Source organism: Amblyomma americanum, chromosome 1 (assembly GCF_052857255.1).
Source record: "Amblyomma americanum isolate KBUSLIRL-KWMA chromosome 1, ASM5285725v1, whole genome shotgun sequence".
NCBI classification, from domain to species: Eukaryota; Metazoa; Arthropoda; class Arachnida; order Ixodida; family Ixodidae; genus Amblyomma; species Amblyomma americanum.
In genome coordinates this window covers 426,536,153-426,551,633 of record NC_135497.1, presented here as the reverse complement: position 1 = coordinate 426,551,633, position 15,481 = coordinate 426,536,153, and the positions used below count along the sequence as shown (strand labels likewise).

The 15,481-nt window shown below is 44.7% G+C and overlaps 1 protein-coding gene across 1 annotated transcript; it reads left to right on the top strand.

The window, feature by feature from the left end:
- Positions 1–311: 311 nt before the first annotated feature.
- Positions 312–5,151, top strand: LOC144124859 (uncharacterized). Its single transcript, XM_077657777.1, has 2 exons — positions 312–395; positions 3,865–5,151. Exons 1-2 carry the CDS (start codon positions 312–314, stop codon positions 5,149–5,151), a joined length of 1,371 nt encoding a protein of 456 aa, XP_077513903.1.
- Positions 5,152–15,481: the final 10,330 nt, after the last annotated feature.

Below are 15,481 nucleotides of genomic sequence, written 5' to 3'. Positions count from 1 at the left end.
CAGACCACAAGAGTTGAAAAATGTTTTTTTTCGGATTCTAGAATTAAAGGGCTTTGCATGTTGCTGAGCACGGCACAGACTGACGATATCTGGTTAAAAAGCGTGCCAAGGGACAGCGGTATGGGGCGGTCAAAAATGTGATAGCCCTTGATGTGTTGTGTTCGTCGCTCTACATGGATTCGACAAGATGCGATACCTTGTGTTTCCTGCACGTCTTCTTTTTCGAAATGGTCCTGTCTGAGAAATGGTGAAATGCTGAGGCCAAATTTTTTTCTTCAAGCAGGTCCCTGATTTTGAAACCCTTGTCAGCCATGACACTGTCTCCAGAAGAAAATGTATGGTTTGAATCCCAATTTCTGTCGGAGAGTGACCCCATGAAAAGTTCTGAAGCCAAAGTCAGCAGACAATCTGGTGATACACCAAGTGCCTTGAAAGTGTTGGCTGATTTATAACTTGAATATGTACCTGACTGCATTACTAGAGAGCTAGGTACCTCGCACCTAATCTCTGTGGCCCCTATAATCACTCTTGTGGAGGGGTACAGCTCGCGGAACACAGTAGGAATATTGCAGTTGATCACACTTCTGGGTGCACACAAAGGTAGTTTCTCTAGCTGGAGATGCAGAAAGCTCACCCAACTAGAGAATATCCTCGACAGCGTACTAGGTGAGATGCCAAAAATGTGGCCAAGGTGCGGGTGAAAGAATCCTGTTCTGAGCTTAATTAGTGTAAGAAATATGTCTTCCTCTTGCGAAAGCTTGCGATGTCGACCTCTGGCATCGTCATTGGGCAGGCAATATTTCTGGCAATACACATTACATGCATTTTCGACTAGTTTTAACAGCAGCAGCAGCTTCTGGAAATCCTGGTAGTCGAGCAGTCCTGTGTAAAACTTCATGCTGCTATCGTCATTCTTGATTCTGTCAAGTAACAAACCCTCTGTTGCTGTTTTTCATTTACAGTTTGTGCTTCTTGCAGCTGCTCAGTGGTCACTGCAAGCTGTTGCTGGAGAATTCCATTATGTGCTGCAAGCTCGGCATTCTTCTGTTTTTCTACTTCAAGGTCATCGTCTGTACAAATCTCAAATTTATTACATAAGTATAGAGGCCTTTAAGTTCCTCATATTTGGCCTGAAACTTGGCCTTCATGTTAGTACACACAGAACAATCTTGAAGCTCAAATTGCATCTCAGTAGGAAAATCTGGTTGGTCTGCTAAGTCTGCGGGCTGGTAGTCGCAAACTGCAACGTTGGGGTTTGCAGGAGGCTAGTCATCTTGAGTGCTGCCTTGGTCAGATGTTTCTCCAGGCCCTGCTGTGCTAGTGGTTGTTGTTGGAGTCCTGTTGATGCAGTGTAGTAGTCTCTGCTTTGGTGGCCGACGTTTGGTCACTGGTTTTGAAAATGGGAACTGTGACGGAACAGCATTTTCTTTGAGGAAATGCCTTCCCTTTGCTACATTGCTGACGAAGTAATGTAGCTTGGAATGTCTGCTGCATACTTTAGTTGATTGGTCAATTACAAAATTATGACCCGGGTCTCTCTCTATAGCAATAATCCACTTCTTGAGCAGTAGACTGTCTCTGGGAAACTTGTGATAATACACCTGCAAAAGATGTAATTGGCATTGAGAGCACAATGTGACTGCTTTTTTCCTACCTTAAAGTCTGTTATCTTTCATTTAAAAATGGTTACTCTACTGATTTTACATAAACTCACTTTACAACATTTTACATAAACTCACTTTCTGTGTTTGTTTTTTTATTCAGTGAGTGCTTCCATAAAAAAATGTTTTTCTGTGCTATATTTTCCAGTGCTTTGGTTTTAAAACGGTTCGCTGTGTTACTACAAGCGAACCAAATGAAAACGCTCGCGCGAGCACATACATGTGTCGTAGCGGTGTTTCGGTCAAAGCACAATGCTGCTGATGGCGAAGTGGCCTGCATTATACTTCGTCTGGCGACCGAATTTATAAGCGAGAACGACGCAAACAAGCGTGTTGTGTGATGCTAGTGAGAAACTATTCTAAGCTGTGGTCAAAATGTATTGCCAACAGGGAATTTCTTGCTTCTCTCATACAGCTTCAGGACACTAAATCATAGGCAATACGAAAGCTCATAGCCTACCATAGCGCGTACTCGTGCCGCCAACGAATGCAAAGTGCACGGGTAGGTGTGCGCACGCAGCTTAGATTCGACCTCCTCCACCAACACCGTCGTTCACTCGGCTGCACAAGCACAAGCGAACGACGCATTTCGTCGGCGCATTTTACACAGAACCGCAACGATCTATCAAGCTGGAAGGCTGTCCGTAGTCGCCACATCGTTTCTTTCTAATAGATAATGTTCCTGCGTAGTTGGGTTATCGTGTGCTGCGGCGCCTTCGCGGAGCAGGCGCAGTAGACGGAGCATTTCCCCAGGCAGCACAAGCCATTGGCCCAATATTGGGATTGTGATGGCAAATGGTGGTCCTACATAGGACCACCATCACTACTATTACCCCAATATAGGCAATGCCTCTTTCCGACAGTTCCAATGATGGCCCCACATGTTCTATGTGTCCCCGATATTGGCAGTGCCGCTTAGTTACATCGCCAGCAATGGCCCAAGCTGGGCAGTATTTTCCCGATATGGGCATTGCCACTCACTTACATTTCCAATAATGGCCCCAGTTGGCCACTATGTCCCCCATAATGGCTTTGCCACTCAGTTACATTCCCAATAATGGCTCCAGTTGGCCATTATTTTCCCCATAATGGCTTTGCCACTAAGTTACATTCCCAATAATGGCCCCAGTTGGCCATTATTTTCCCCATATTGTCATTACCACTCAGTTACATTCCCACTAATGGCCCCGGATGGTCACTATTTTCCCTATATAGGCAGTGCCACTCAGTTACATTTCCATTAATGGCCCCTCGTTGTGTAGTATTTCTCCAGGATTGGCAACGCCACTTCAATAGGCAGAACAATATCGGTCATTGTTTGCCACTAATTCTCCACCATTCCAGTGCATTTATTATCACCCACGAAATTTGTGGGTGATAATCCATGAGGATTTGCTTGGGGCAGTTATTGGATTTACACAAAAATCTTAGGCAAATCGATCGAAAGATCGAACTATAATATATATGCGCGTTAGTTCTTTAAAACTCTCTCACAAATCTCGATATGTAAACAATGCGGGCTGGCGCGAACCATAGGAAATGGGTCGATTATACATACGCGTGTGTGCGCGCTTATTGGTAATCAAGAAAATTCATTCTTTGTCCGTGAGGCTCCGAGCACAGCACACGCGCAATAAGGGACTGCCTGCAGCGCACTCATTTTAAGTGTAATGAATAAACTGTTTGGCAGGAACACGTATCTTCAATGACGAATGTCTCTTAAGAGAATATGTGTGGTGCAGATGGTCTAGTTCACTCGATCGTTTCCAAGCGAAGGGTTTATAAGCAATTTTCAGCTTATTCTGATTAGCATCGCCGCAAGCTATATGGCCTCAGCCGTCGCGTTTTTCATATGACTTTCGAGAATTTGGGGGAAAAAATCACGACTGCAGTGTACACAGCCGGCGTTAGCAAGATATGCAAAAAATTCAGGAGGGCGCACACTTTGTTGACCTAAGTGCGGTAGGCGAATGCCTTGAGCGCGGTGTTGCTGCTTGTGTCATTGATGTGTGGTTAAGATGTTAAGTACACAATTATTTTGAATATTATTCTGGAGACATTGGAGGGTGTTTGGGGGCATATCCGTCTGATTCGGCGCCTTTCCGCACTCTCCGGCGTCATATATTAGTGTAGGCAAAGAAAAATCAAGAAAATATATGTTTGAGAAGTAGAACCGCATAAGCGTTGGAAGGAAGTAGTGTAGTGCATTCTACTTCCGGCCACCGAGCGTGACGGACGCAGGATCATGAGCTCCCACGGAGCGGCGATAGCGGCCGTTGCCGGCCGCGGAAACAGGTTTGCCAGCGACGCTGATAAGGATTACGAGATCGTCCTGCCTACCCTACCTACCGGACGTGTGGTTTTAAACACGGTTTTTCTGCACGGGGACGTGCGTGCGAGACCCTACAGGGTCGAAGACTTCAGGGACGCCCTCGCCAACGCTGGTGCGCTCCCCGACGTCGTGGCGTTGGGGGCGTACCAGATAAACCACGTGTGGGCGGTGACCTTCAGCACCGCTGACGCCGCAAAGAAACTGGCTGCCACGAAGGAGCTGGTAGTCAAGGGACGCCGCTGCATTGTTTTCGATCCAGAAGACCACCAGGTAAAGCTGCGCCTCCACTGGATGCTTCACGGCGTCGCCGGCGAGGACATCCGTACGGCATTCGCGGCGTTCGGCAACGTGACCGAGGTCACCCGGGAGCGTTGGCGCGTCGCCGGCATGAAGGAGAAGGGGTCCACCACGAGGACCGTGCTTCTGAAACTGAAGCCAGGTGTGAAGGTGGACGACCTGCCCCACCAGGTACGAGTCGCTGGCGAGTTGGCTCTCGTGGTGGTTCCCGGGCGGCCGATGCAGCGCCTTCGTTGTGGCGGCACGGGGCACGTTCGCCGCGATTGCAAGGTGCCCAGGTGTTCGAAATGCCGGCGCTATGGACACTCGGAGGCTGACTGCGTTCGTAACTACGCGTCGGCCACCGGGCATGTAGCAGCGAGCGTCTCCGCAGAACTGATGGACGTCGTCGAAGCAGAGGAGGCAGCGAGCGGTGCCGACGACACGGGCAAAGCGGAGGGGGTGGCGGTGCAGCCAGCTGTTGCGAGTAGCAACACCGACACGGCTGTGGCTCAGGAGAGCGGGTCGCCAACTACTGACCCATCTTCGACGCCTGTGGAAACGCCCAAAGATGGAGCGAGCTCGTCCGTGCACGTGGAACGGAAGGCCGCCAGCGAGAGCCACGACGAAAAGGACGAATCCCGCATGAACGTCGGCGTGACTACACCTGCGAAGCGGCCACACGCCGAGACCAAGGCCGACGGGGAGAAGGCAGCGGAGCCCAGCGTCGGGGAACCGCCGGCAAAGACGCCCCAAGCACGACGGGCCGGTCTGAGACCGCGCCCAAAAGTTCCGGCTGAGAAGCGTGGCGGCGACAAGGCGCCTCCTGACCAGGAACACGTGCTCGCGCCGGATGACACCGGCGGCGACGGCATCGTCTAGCGACATGCTAGGCGCGGGAGGTAAGCACCGTGCTTTCGGTCTCTTCTTCCTAAGTTAAAATGGCTTCTGCAACTCCGTTTAAAGTCGCCACCCTAAACGTCAGAGGCCTGGCAGGTAAAAGAAAACAAAGCCAGCTGTACAGACTTATAACGGAGCAAGATATTGATATACTGGCAGTGCAGGAGACTAAAGTCGATGGTGAGGAAGAGACCGGGAGCATGGTGCGACGTTTCACGTCTAGGTATTTTGCCGTCGTTAGCCATGCTGTAGGCACATCGGCTGGCTGTATTCTTTTTGTTAAGAAGTTGCCGGGAATAGATGTACACGGTCATCATTCGTGCTTGTCGGGTCGACACGTGTCCATCGATTTTTCGCTCAGTAACATAGACTGGCGCATTGTTTGCCTCTACGCTCCTAATGTGGTTAATGACCGAGCCGCGTTTTTTGAAAGCGTCGAAGAACGGCTTCGCACTGACAGACAGCTGATTGTTATGGGCGATTACAACTGTGTCCTTAGTGCGCGCGACAAGACAAGCCTCCGAGGTTTCCGAGACAAAAGCACCGAAGTGTTGTTACGAATGATTGTGAACTGCAACCTCGAGGATGTAGCAGAGTGTCTTGAAGGAACGCGTGCTGTAAGGTACACACGATTCGAGGGCACAAGTCACGCACGGCTAGACCGCATTTATGCATCCGCGGAAACTGTACCTAAATGCAATAGTTATGTAGTTATGCCGGTATCATTTTCTGACCACTGTTTGGTTCAATGCTGCATAGGATTCATTAAGAAGGGGAATGGTTTTTCATGGGAAATGTGGAAGTTGAATGACAAGCTACTTCAGGACAAATTTTATAACCGAGCTGTAAGGGAAGAAGTAGCAAAAATAGAACCAAGTAGCAACATGAGGATATGGCAGCAGTGGAAGCTCACTAAGGAAACTTTAAAATTAAAAGCAATAGAAAGAGCCACTTGTATACGTCATAAAGCAAAACAACAGGAAATTGAGCTAAAGACACTGCTTCAGAAGATGTTAAAACAGGAATGCCGAGCGCCTGGTAAATGGATGGAGGACATAAGAAAAACCAAACAAAAGCTAGAGATAATCGAAGAAGAACGTTATCGGGGAGCGTTGGTGAGGGCAAGGGCAGAAAACATGGCTGTAGGGGAAGCGCCAACGAAACGAGCACTTGGTTTGGAAAAAACCCGTGCCGAAAGAAATCACATTAACGAAATAGAATGGGGAGGTGTTTCAAAAACGTACATCGATCACATCAAAGGAGCCTTTTTCGAGCATTACCAGGCGCTCTTCGCATCGCACCCGGTAGATGTTATCACATTTAAGGAGGCGTTTCTAGCCGAGATGCCGCGTCTGGACGACGAAACTAAAGACAGATTAGAACAGCAGATAAATCAAGAGGAAGTCGAGCAAGATATAGATAGTTTAAACCCAGGAAAGTCGCCTGGACCGGACGGGTTCAGCGCGGCATTCTACAAAGAATTTAAACATGTAATTTCCCCGGTCTTGAGGGTAATCTTTAACGAAGCCTTTAAAGTCAAAGCACTGCCTCCGTCCTATGGGTTGTCCCATACTGTGCTGATTCCCAAAACAGAAGACACAGACAGATTACGACTGGTGACAGCATACCGACCGATAGCACTCACTAATGTTGAGTACAAAATTTTTATGAAGATTTTGGCGCGAAGGCTGCAGACCGTGATTCATCACTTAGTTGGTCCGCATCAGACCTGCGGGATTAAAGGGCGGTCTATTTTTACAAATATTCACGTTGCGCGCAGTGTCTTAGAAACCTGTGATGACACAAATGGTCAGGTGGCTATTCTTCAGATCGATTTAGAAAAGGCTTTTGACTGCGTTGCCCACGAACTTTTGTTTGCAGTATTAAGCCATGTTAACGTTGGTTCTGTTATTCGCGAGGGTGTGGCCCTGGCGTACCGGAACTGCACGACGAAATTGATCGTTAACAAGAGTCTGGGGGCCCCCATTAGCGTGCAGCGTTCGGTGCGCCAGGGCTGTCCCCTCAGCCCCCTTTTATTTTGTATTTATGTGGAGACCCTTTGTTTGAAGCTACTGAAAAACAGAAGTATTACCGGATTCAGTTTACTAGCAGCCGAAGTAAAGGTACTGGCGTACGCTGATGACATTGCTGTGTTTGCCGTTGACGAGGGAGGCATAAGCGAGGCCGTTCAATGTGTACGAGATTTCAGCCAAGCTACTGGAAGCGGGGTTAACTGGTCGAAGTGTCTCGGACTTTGGCACGGAAGGTGGGCATCTACGCCGGAGCGGTTTGCCAGCGTGCCTTGGACGACGACGCCAGATAAATACTTGGGCGTTCCACTCGCTGCTTACCGTGACAGTGAACAGTATTGGACAGGACAGATTAAAGAGATACGGGAAAGAGCTGATAAGAGGAAAGGAACGACCTTGTCCATTTTCGCCAGAGCCACTGTTTGCAACTTGTTGTTTATCAGCAGGCTCTGGTACGTCATGCAGGTGTTGCACTGTTCACGGTTAAGTATTCAAAAGCTACACCGAATTTTCGCCATCTTTGTCTGGTCGTCTGAATGGGAGCGCTGCAGCCGGACCAACCTGTTCCGACGGGTTCAAGACGGCGGGCTGGGACTGGGCCATTTGTTTTTGAGACAGCTGGTCAATCGTTTTTTGTTTCTTCGGGACACAAGAGACCCGTTTTTGCGTACCGTATGCCAAGTCAGGCTGCGGCATCTGCTTCCAGAGTACATAGTCGGAACTGCTGACGTTTACAGTAGGGTCACCGGTTTTTACCGGGAAATCGTAGCCAGTGTAAGGTTTCTTTCCGCGCGGTTTTCAAATGACTTCCTGTCGACTGTGAAACGAAAGAAACTGTACCGTGCTTTGTGCGATGTAGTTTTTCCGGTGCCCTTGTACAGGGCGTTGTACAGTGGAGACCAAGGCAAAGATGTTTTAAAGAGAGTTAAAAACATGCAGGTGCCATCAGGAACCAAAACCTTTTTTTTAAGCTGCACTCCGGAACCTTACCGGTTAAAAAATTTTTAGAGGGAAAGGAATTATTTTTACCCTGGGGTTCTCACTGTTTAATTTGCAGAAAGCCTGATACAATAGACCATGTATTTTTACACTGTTGGGAAGGGGTTTATTTTTGGGATGTATTACAGCGAACCTTAAAGAAAGAATTTCCACTAGACCCGTATGGCATCCGTTACTTATGTGTTGAAAATGAGGATGGGGTGCCTTATGATTTAATAATGCTGACAGGCCTCCACTGTATATGGCGCTCGAGAATGGCAGGCTTTCACTGTGACAGAGACGCAAGACCTGCCCGAATCTACTTTCGAGAAAGTATGGACATGTTTCTGGCCATTCAGAAGGCCGCAGCGGAGCCTCCGGAGTGGCTCTCAAGACTAGAGCCACTCTGTACACTGCGTGAATTTTAAGTTGACGAAGCCAGACTCATGCTGGCTGACTTCGAGTCGGGTGTACATAGCGTTTGTCTTTTGTTGATTGTTTGTTATGTGCAATTTTCTGTGTCAAAGCCAGGCAATAAAGAAAAAAAAAGGAAGTAGTGTAGTGGGTAGTATGCTCGGCTGCAGAACTTGAGGATGGTGGTTCAAATCCCGCCGTGCACAAAGTTTTTTTTTTAGCGAGTTGTAATTTATTTATTGACTGCTATGGTGGGACAGATTTCGCGGAAGGACGGACAATGATGACCCATTAAAGGCTTTCTCCTTAAAAAAGATCTCTCTTAAAACACTATAGTTCACGCATTGAAGCAGCTCGCACTGTACCAGCGCACACGGGAAATTTACACTATCGACCTGTGATGAGACACCATGAAATTGGAAAGGAAAAGGACGAGACGGCTTCTTAAAACCGATGTCGTCCCGTTAATCGCTGTGCGCAACGATATATATATATATACATATGCATATTCATCTTTCACCTTTCACTCGTTGAAACATTCCAAATTTGCTAGCGGATTATAGAATAGCTGTTATCATTCACAATTCTGTTGTAACAGCTAGCAGCGCATCATCTAGCGCCCGCTGATTACCACAACCTATATACAGTTGAGCGAAAGTGCAAATATCGACGACTTCCACGACTTGCATACCGTTCAGGCAGAATATAATGCGCGCTTGGACATATAATTCTAATAACTCTTCTGGCATGTTGCGTAGTGTGAATAGAAATGTTTTAGGCCTTTACATATTCAAGCACAAGAGCAAATTTTGCATCAAATATGCGCATAAATCATCCTTTATCTTTTGCTAGGTAATGCGTCAGGAGAATTTACTACGGAAACGTACGTGGTCGGTTTCTTTCGCCGCTGGACTGTTACGCGGAAACTGTCGCCGTCTGTAAGAAAATGTAAGGTGGGCGCATTGAACGGCGATAGCGCAGAAAAAAACAGCCAGGCTGGCGATAAAATATGGTGCTTATACAATTGTGACGTATGCCTTAAATACATTGCTCATGCGCCCGATAGAGAGACACGCGGTTCGCTTCGCTCTATCATTGACATTCGATACATGTGCCACCACAGAACACTTCGCACTGTTGTCATATTAAAACTCATTTAGGGCGGGTGTTGCCGAAATCCACACCATTATCCACTTTAATCGCATGTTCTGTTAGACCAAGGCATGCGCGCGCATTCTGTGCCAAATTCTGCTGTGTAACATACAAAAAAGTTTTTTTTGTCTCCACTTTTAATCATAACTACCACAATTATGTGTGCTGTTGCTCTCTGGTAATCAATAAAGTGCACCATTAATGCACATGCAGTCAGCCATCTCTAGCTGCTTTTTTCTCACCTCTAATGAAGAAGGTCATTGTGTAAAGCATGTTCAGGTACGTATTCAGTCGTCCATATGTGTATTGAACGGGCAAAACATTAAGACAGTAATGAAACTGATATTGTAATTAGCTCATTGTACCACTCATCTTTAGGGTTTCAGGCAGATATATAGCACAGAAAAGGGGTCAAATGTATCTTCCTTCTGTGGAACATGCGCATAAAGCTTGTTTCTATTAAAGTGGGAATATTAAAGAAGTATATATCACAGCCTTTTGGCCAGCGCTTTATTCTCACCAGCGTGTAAAGTGTCAAGAACACATTTCAGATGGCATTCAGCAGAGGTACAATGCTCAAGGTAGCATACATATGTGTCACCTTCTGCAAACATACACCACCTAATTAACGAATTAATAGGTGGTGAGTGTAATACCATATAGCAGACAAGTTAACAGTTAAGTTCCTCTCCAAAGTTTGTCACCTGATACACATGTATTTGTCCAGATTGCTTGTATAGCTGCAAACAGTTCAGATCCCCCTGTGGTCTTTTTGTGAAACCATTTTAGCCACAGTCCACATTTTGGATTATGCATTAGTACTATTTGTGTATCATAAAAATGTGTCCAAGAATGCATGCTTCTGAAGGATGGACCAGATCAGTGCCATTTCTCACACGTAGTTGTAGTTGGTGCCTCGATCATTGACGTGGTGGCCTAAATGCTGCATGAAAACCATAAGTTCAATTGGATCTGCAGTCCCTGCCTGTTTCAAAAATTATGTGATGCAACGGTTCCTTCTAACACACGTACATTTCTTCTCAATCTTTAACCTAGCAATTCAGATACTCAGCGGCTTTCAGCCATGGAGTCTTGGACTTGCCCGTCTGTGTATGGAAATTTTTGCCCCTTGTGTCTCAAATTTTTTTACCACCACCACACCAACTAATCAGAACTAACTGGAAAAGATGCTTCCATCTGCAGTACAAATTGACAATTTAATTAAATTGTACCCATAAATTAGTCACTTAGATAGGAACTGCTATATATAGTTACTCAAAAAGTATAGCAAAGTAAAGCAATGCTATTATATTTCATTATCTTAAGTAAACACATCAGTGGTTATTGCTGAGCCTTTCACTGACATTTGTTCAGCAAAGCAAATGCAATACCTTATGTTGTGGGTTACACAGCATAAAGCCATGGAGGTGCACGACTATATCAAATGTGTATGCCCAAGAACAAAATTTAGCCACTCTGCCTACTATTGCGCCAGTGTCGACACACATGCAAAGGCTTGCATGTGACTGTTCACACCAAACGAACTGTTGCTATTGCAATGAAATATATACAACATCAGCAGTATGGGAGAAAATTTAGAAGTATATAGTTGAGAGCATTTCGTATTTTTCATATCTTTTATCGGCCTGTGCAATACAAAATTGTTACTTCACGCATTAGTATAGTCAGTTAGGTATAGTACCAGTTCACGCAATACAGCATGATGTTGATTGCATTGTCACTGAAATTCACAGAACACTGCTGTCATAAATAAAATTATCCTGCAATCTAATTACTTATACAGTTTGGATATCTCATCACATGGCTTTATGCTTCACAGACCTCAGCCTTTGTGCTATAGGGTTGAAGGAGTCTACATACTCCAAAGTACTAACATCTACGATATCAGATTTAAAGTACTTTAATTACCTTTCTCCATTTCTGTCCAATTTACTGCTTCTGCAATGGTCAGGAACAAATATGCTTGTAATACCCGCATAGTCCAAATACGACAGCACAATAATTAAATTAGGATATACACTATCTTATACACAGAACAGATATTGATTTCCTGAAGCGGCTGAAGGTGACAGACAGCTATGGAAACGAGCTTTTGAAAACTGCAAATATAGAGAGTAGCAATTTGGACTAGCATAAGACCAGGCTATAGTTGCACGCGACTGATATGGTACGACCCTTTTTCTTTCACTAGGCATAATATGTATGCAAATAACAATAAATTTCTCTTGAGCTGTACAATTCTTCACTTAGGCCATGCACCACACTTCAAGGCTGTATTTAACTTTAGTGCTGTGCCAAATATTCACTGTTGTACTAAGCCTCAACTTTAAATGCAAGAGTGAAGTCACACTATTTCTAGATGCAAAATTATAGTACGAGAATGCCTTCACCAGGATATTCTCTTTATTTTTCACTTTCAATACACATAAAAGATCCTTCATTCAAACATCCTTAATTAAATAGTCCACCCAAGCCTACTTCAGAACGTGCTAAGCTTTACAGAGCGAGGTGACCCTATAGATATACATCATGGCAAAGGCCAGCTACTATTTGCACTTGCTCTTGGCAGGCTAGAATTGCATGTCCACAAACTTTTCTTCAGTCTTATTTTGGCTTGTCTTTTGTGCCCCTCCTTTCTTTACTAAATTATCGTTCATGGAATGTTGCAATCATCGAAACATAATCAAATAATAAATGGATTGTTGTTGTAGTGGGATGCTGGTACTGTTTTTGTTTTTTTCAATGACCGGCGCCTAAATTAGATCGGGATGGTACGTGTTAGGCAGGTATGAAGGCTGCACATGTTTGAATAAAGAAACGTACCCCTGAAGTTTTCAACTTTCTGGAAAAGAACTACAACAAATATGCAAAGCAAATCGAGGAGGACGAGGAGGAAGAAAGGCCGAGAGGTTAACCAGGGGCCGGGGAAAGGGGTGAGGGGATAAAAAGATCAAGGAGAAAGCAAAACAATATGTATTATTAATGACATGAGCTAGTAGCATAACCTATCGTTTCCTGTTGCAATAGTTCAAGTAATCTCAATAACCTGAACGGGTGTCCATAGGACCGTCGATCATCTCACGACCAAGAAATTGTGGTGTAAAAGCAACTTACACTACCACATTAACTCCAACAACACATAGCCATTTCCTGCGTTCTCAAGATAAATGGTAGAAAATACACAATGGGCTCTCTAACTTTTTGCAGTGTGAAAAAAATGACGCTAGGCATACCTGTATGCAGGAGGAAGTGCACTCTCAGTTTTTACTGCAGCAAAAATGCTATAAAAGAAGAAACCTAAAAGCCCGATCTTTCAACCCTAGGATTAATGAGCCCAGAAAAAAATTTGATAAATGAAAAATTGCTATGCGAGTGCTCTCAGGAACAATAACTCATCTTTAAGCCCAAACAAAGTTCATGAAACAGCTAAGGCATTTCATGTCTCGAAAGGAGGCAGCACAAGCATAAAAGCCCCTTAATTCCCACTGCACTCTCAGATTCAGAAATTACTTGACTGCTCATGCATTAAGCGAGTGAGATTAAAGTAACTTTTCTTCTATTCTTATGTATTTGTTTTTTTGTAACGCTTGGCTGCAAAGCCAAGTGTTTCACATACTCGGTACCTTCTTCACCAAGTTTCTTGTTGCAATAACCAGTTAACTGTGAGTAGGCTTTATGTGCAAGTTTTTTTTTCATGTTTCGAAGAAGTGTGATTGTCTACCAACTTGCCTAGACTGCAACTCTAATCAAGCTATAAGTGTAAATAGAAATTATTCTCAGGCTTATAAGAATATTGCCAGGAGTTTGACAACTAACAAACCATTAATTGTCGACCAGCCACCATGCAGCCAGTTTACCACTGCATAAAATGCATGTAAAGGGCTGGACTGGAAACACACTTGGCCCCTTTTATGCCCAAAAACGGTGGATCCAGTTCAGTCATTAAGGACAAAGAAGAATATGGCACCTCTGTGTGCCTCCTTTTGGCAAAATAAAAACAACACGTACGGCACAAGCACCAGCATTAAAGGGGCATGAAGGATATGACTTCAGCCTATTGCTTTCTTATAATCGATTCCATGGCTCTTACTTTCTGTGTTGTTTGTTCTTGCAGATAAAATCAGAATTTTAAATTTTTGTCATCTCTCAATTCATAACAATAGCAAAAAAACTGCTAACTACCATTTATAATTGAATGGCGCATCACCACAGATCCAGTGAAAGAACCCGTCTTTTTAACTACACTTTCCTTGCAAAAATCTCTAATGATGACAGCAAATGTATCTAAATTTTTGCAACTTCCCTTTTAAAGCGTTATGATGTGTAAGTAGCTCTTTTGTTTTCAGACAGCAGCAATCCATCAGATTTGTCCTTGGCATCCCTTAAAGTAGCAGCAGCTTCGAATTTCTTACTACAAACTTGATGCTCTATGGTACTCTTATTCAGTATAAATAGCCCAAGCCTCATGTCATGAGCAGACAGCATGGTTACACAGCTAGATTATTCAATTTCCTTTTAAAGCAATATATAGTCATGTTAAATTAAAGTGCTGAAAATGTGATGTGTCTCGTGCTTATTAAGTGACGTAATTCAAAGACTGCATTGAAACAAGTGTTTGAAGGGAGCTCCTTCCTAGAAACAGATCTACTTTCTGGTGTGGCTCGTACGAAGTGTTGATGCACTTCATCCTCAGCATATTTACAACATGGGTGAAACTGCATTTACGAAAGTTAACTGTGCAGTTTTATAGGCTCATCTTAGCAGCTCGAAATTAGGTGGCATGAGAAAAGAGCTGCAGGGGACACAAACAATTAAGGGCACCCATCACAGCAGATGCCACTTCACTAGTGACAGAAATCCGTTTTTGCTGGTGGACACTAAGAAGCGGTGCACTGCTTAGAAGCAGGTCATTTCAAACTTATTATTTGATGCAACAACTTTCCGTGCCATGAAGTGACTTCCAGAGGTGAGTGAGCATCCATTCTCTCCTATGATGTTTGAACTCTAGGTTTGTCAAGTTAAATTTCCATATTATCTTTTTTGTAATCATGTCATTATTGCATCACTTACAAGCAGTTAAGCTGCATGCACTAGTCTTACCTAACATTTAACATAAATGCGTGTTAATTCAGCCTTGCATTCTCAATACCTTTCTTTGCCCACTACTCTGCAGTCTGTTATATACTAACAAATTGAGAGTATACTTTCAGGGGAACAAGAGGGTTCTGGAGTTTATAGAGGCGCAGCAACGACCCTGCCAGTAAATTTGGGTGGCCCTGAAGAGGGCCATTATAGCTTCAACGTTGAAGTTCCCCAGAAGATGAAATTCCAAGTGCTTCAGTGCAGATCTAGTATGCAACGGTGGCTCAGTGGCTATGGTGCTTGGCTGCCGACTTGAAAGATGCAGATTGCATCCGGGCTGCAGCAGTCACATTTTGATGAGCATTGAATACTATATAGGCCTTTGTACAGTGCGATGTCAGTGCATGTTAAAGAACTGCAGGCGGTCGAAATTTCTGGACCCCTTAACTATGGCGTCTGTCATAGCCTCAGTCGCTTTGGGATGTTAAGCCCCATAAAACCAAATCCAAACCATGCAAAGGATGGTGATGTAGAAGTTGCTGTCTTCAGCACCAACACTTCAAGCAAGATGCTGCAATCTGCAGCTATCTTAATAGAGGCACATAATCCTTCAGGCACCACAGAAATATAAAGCC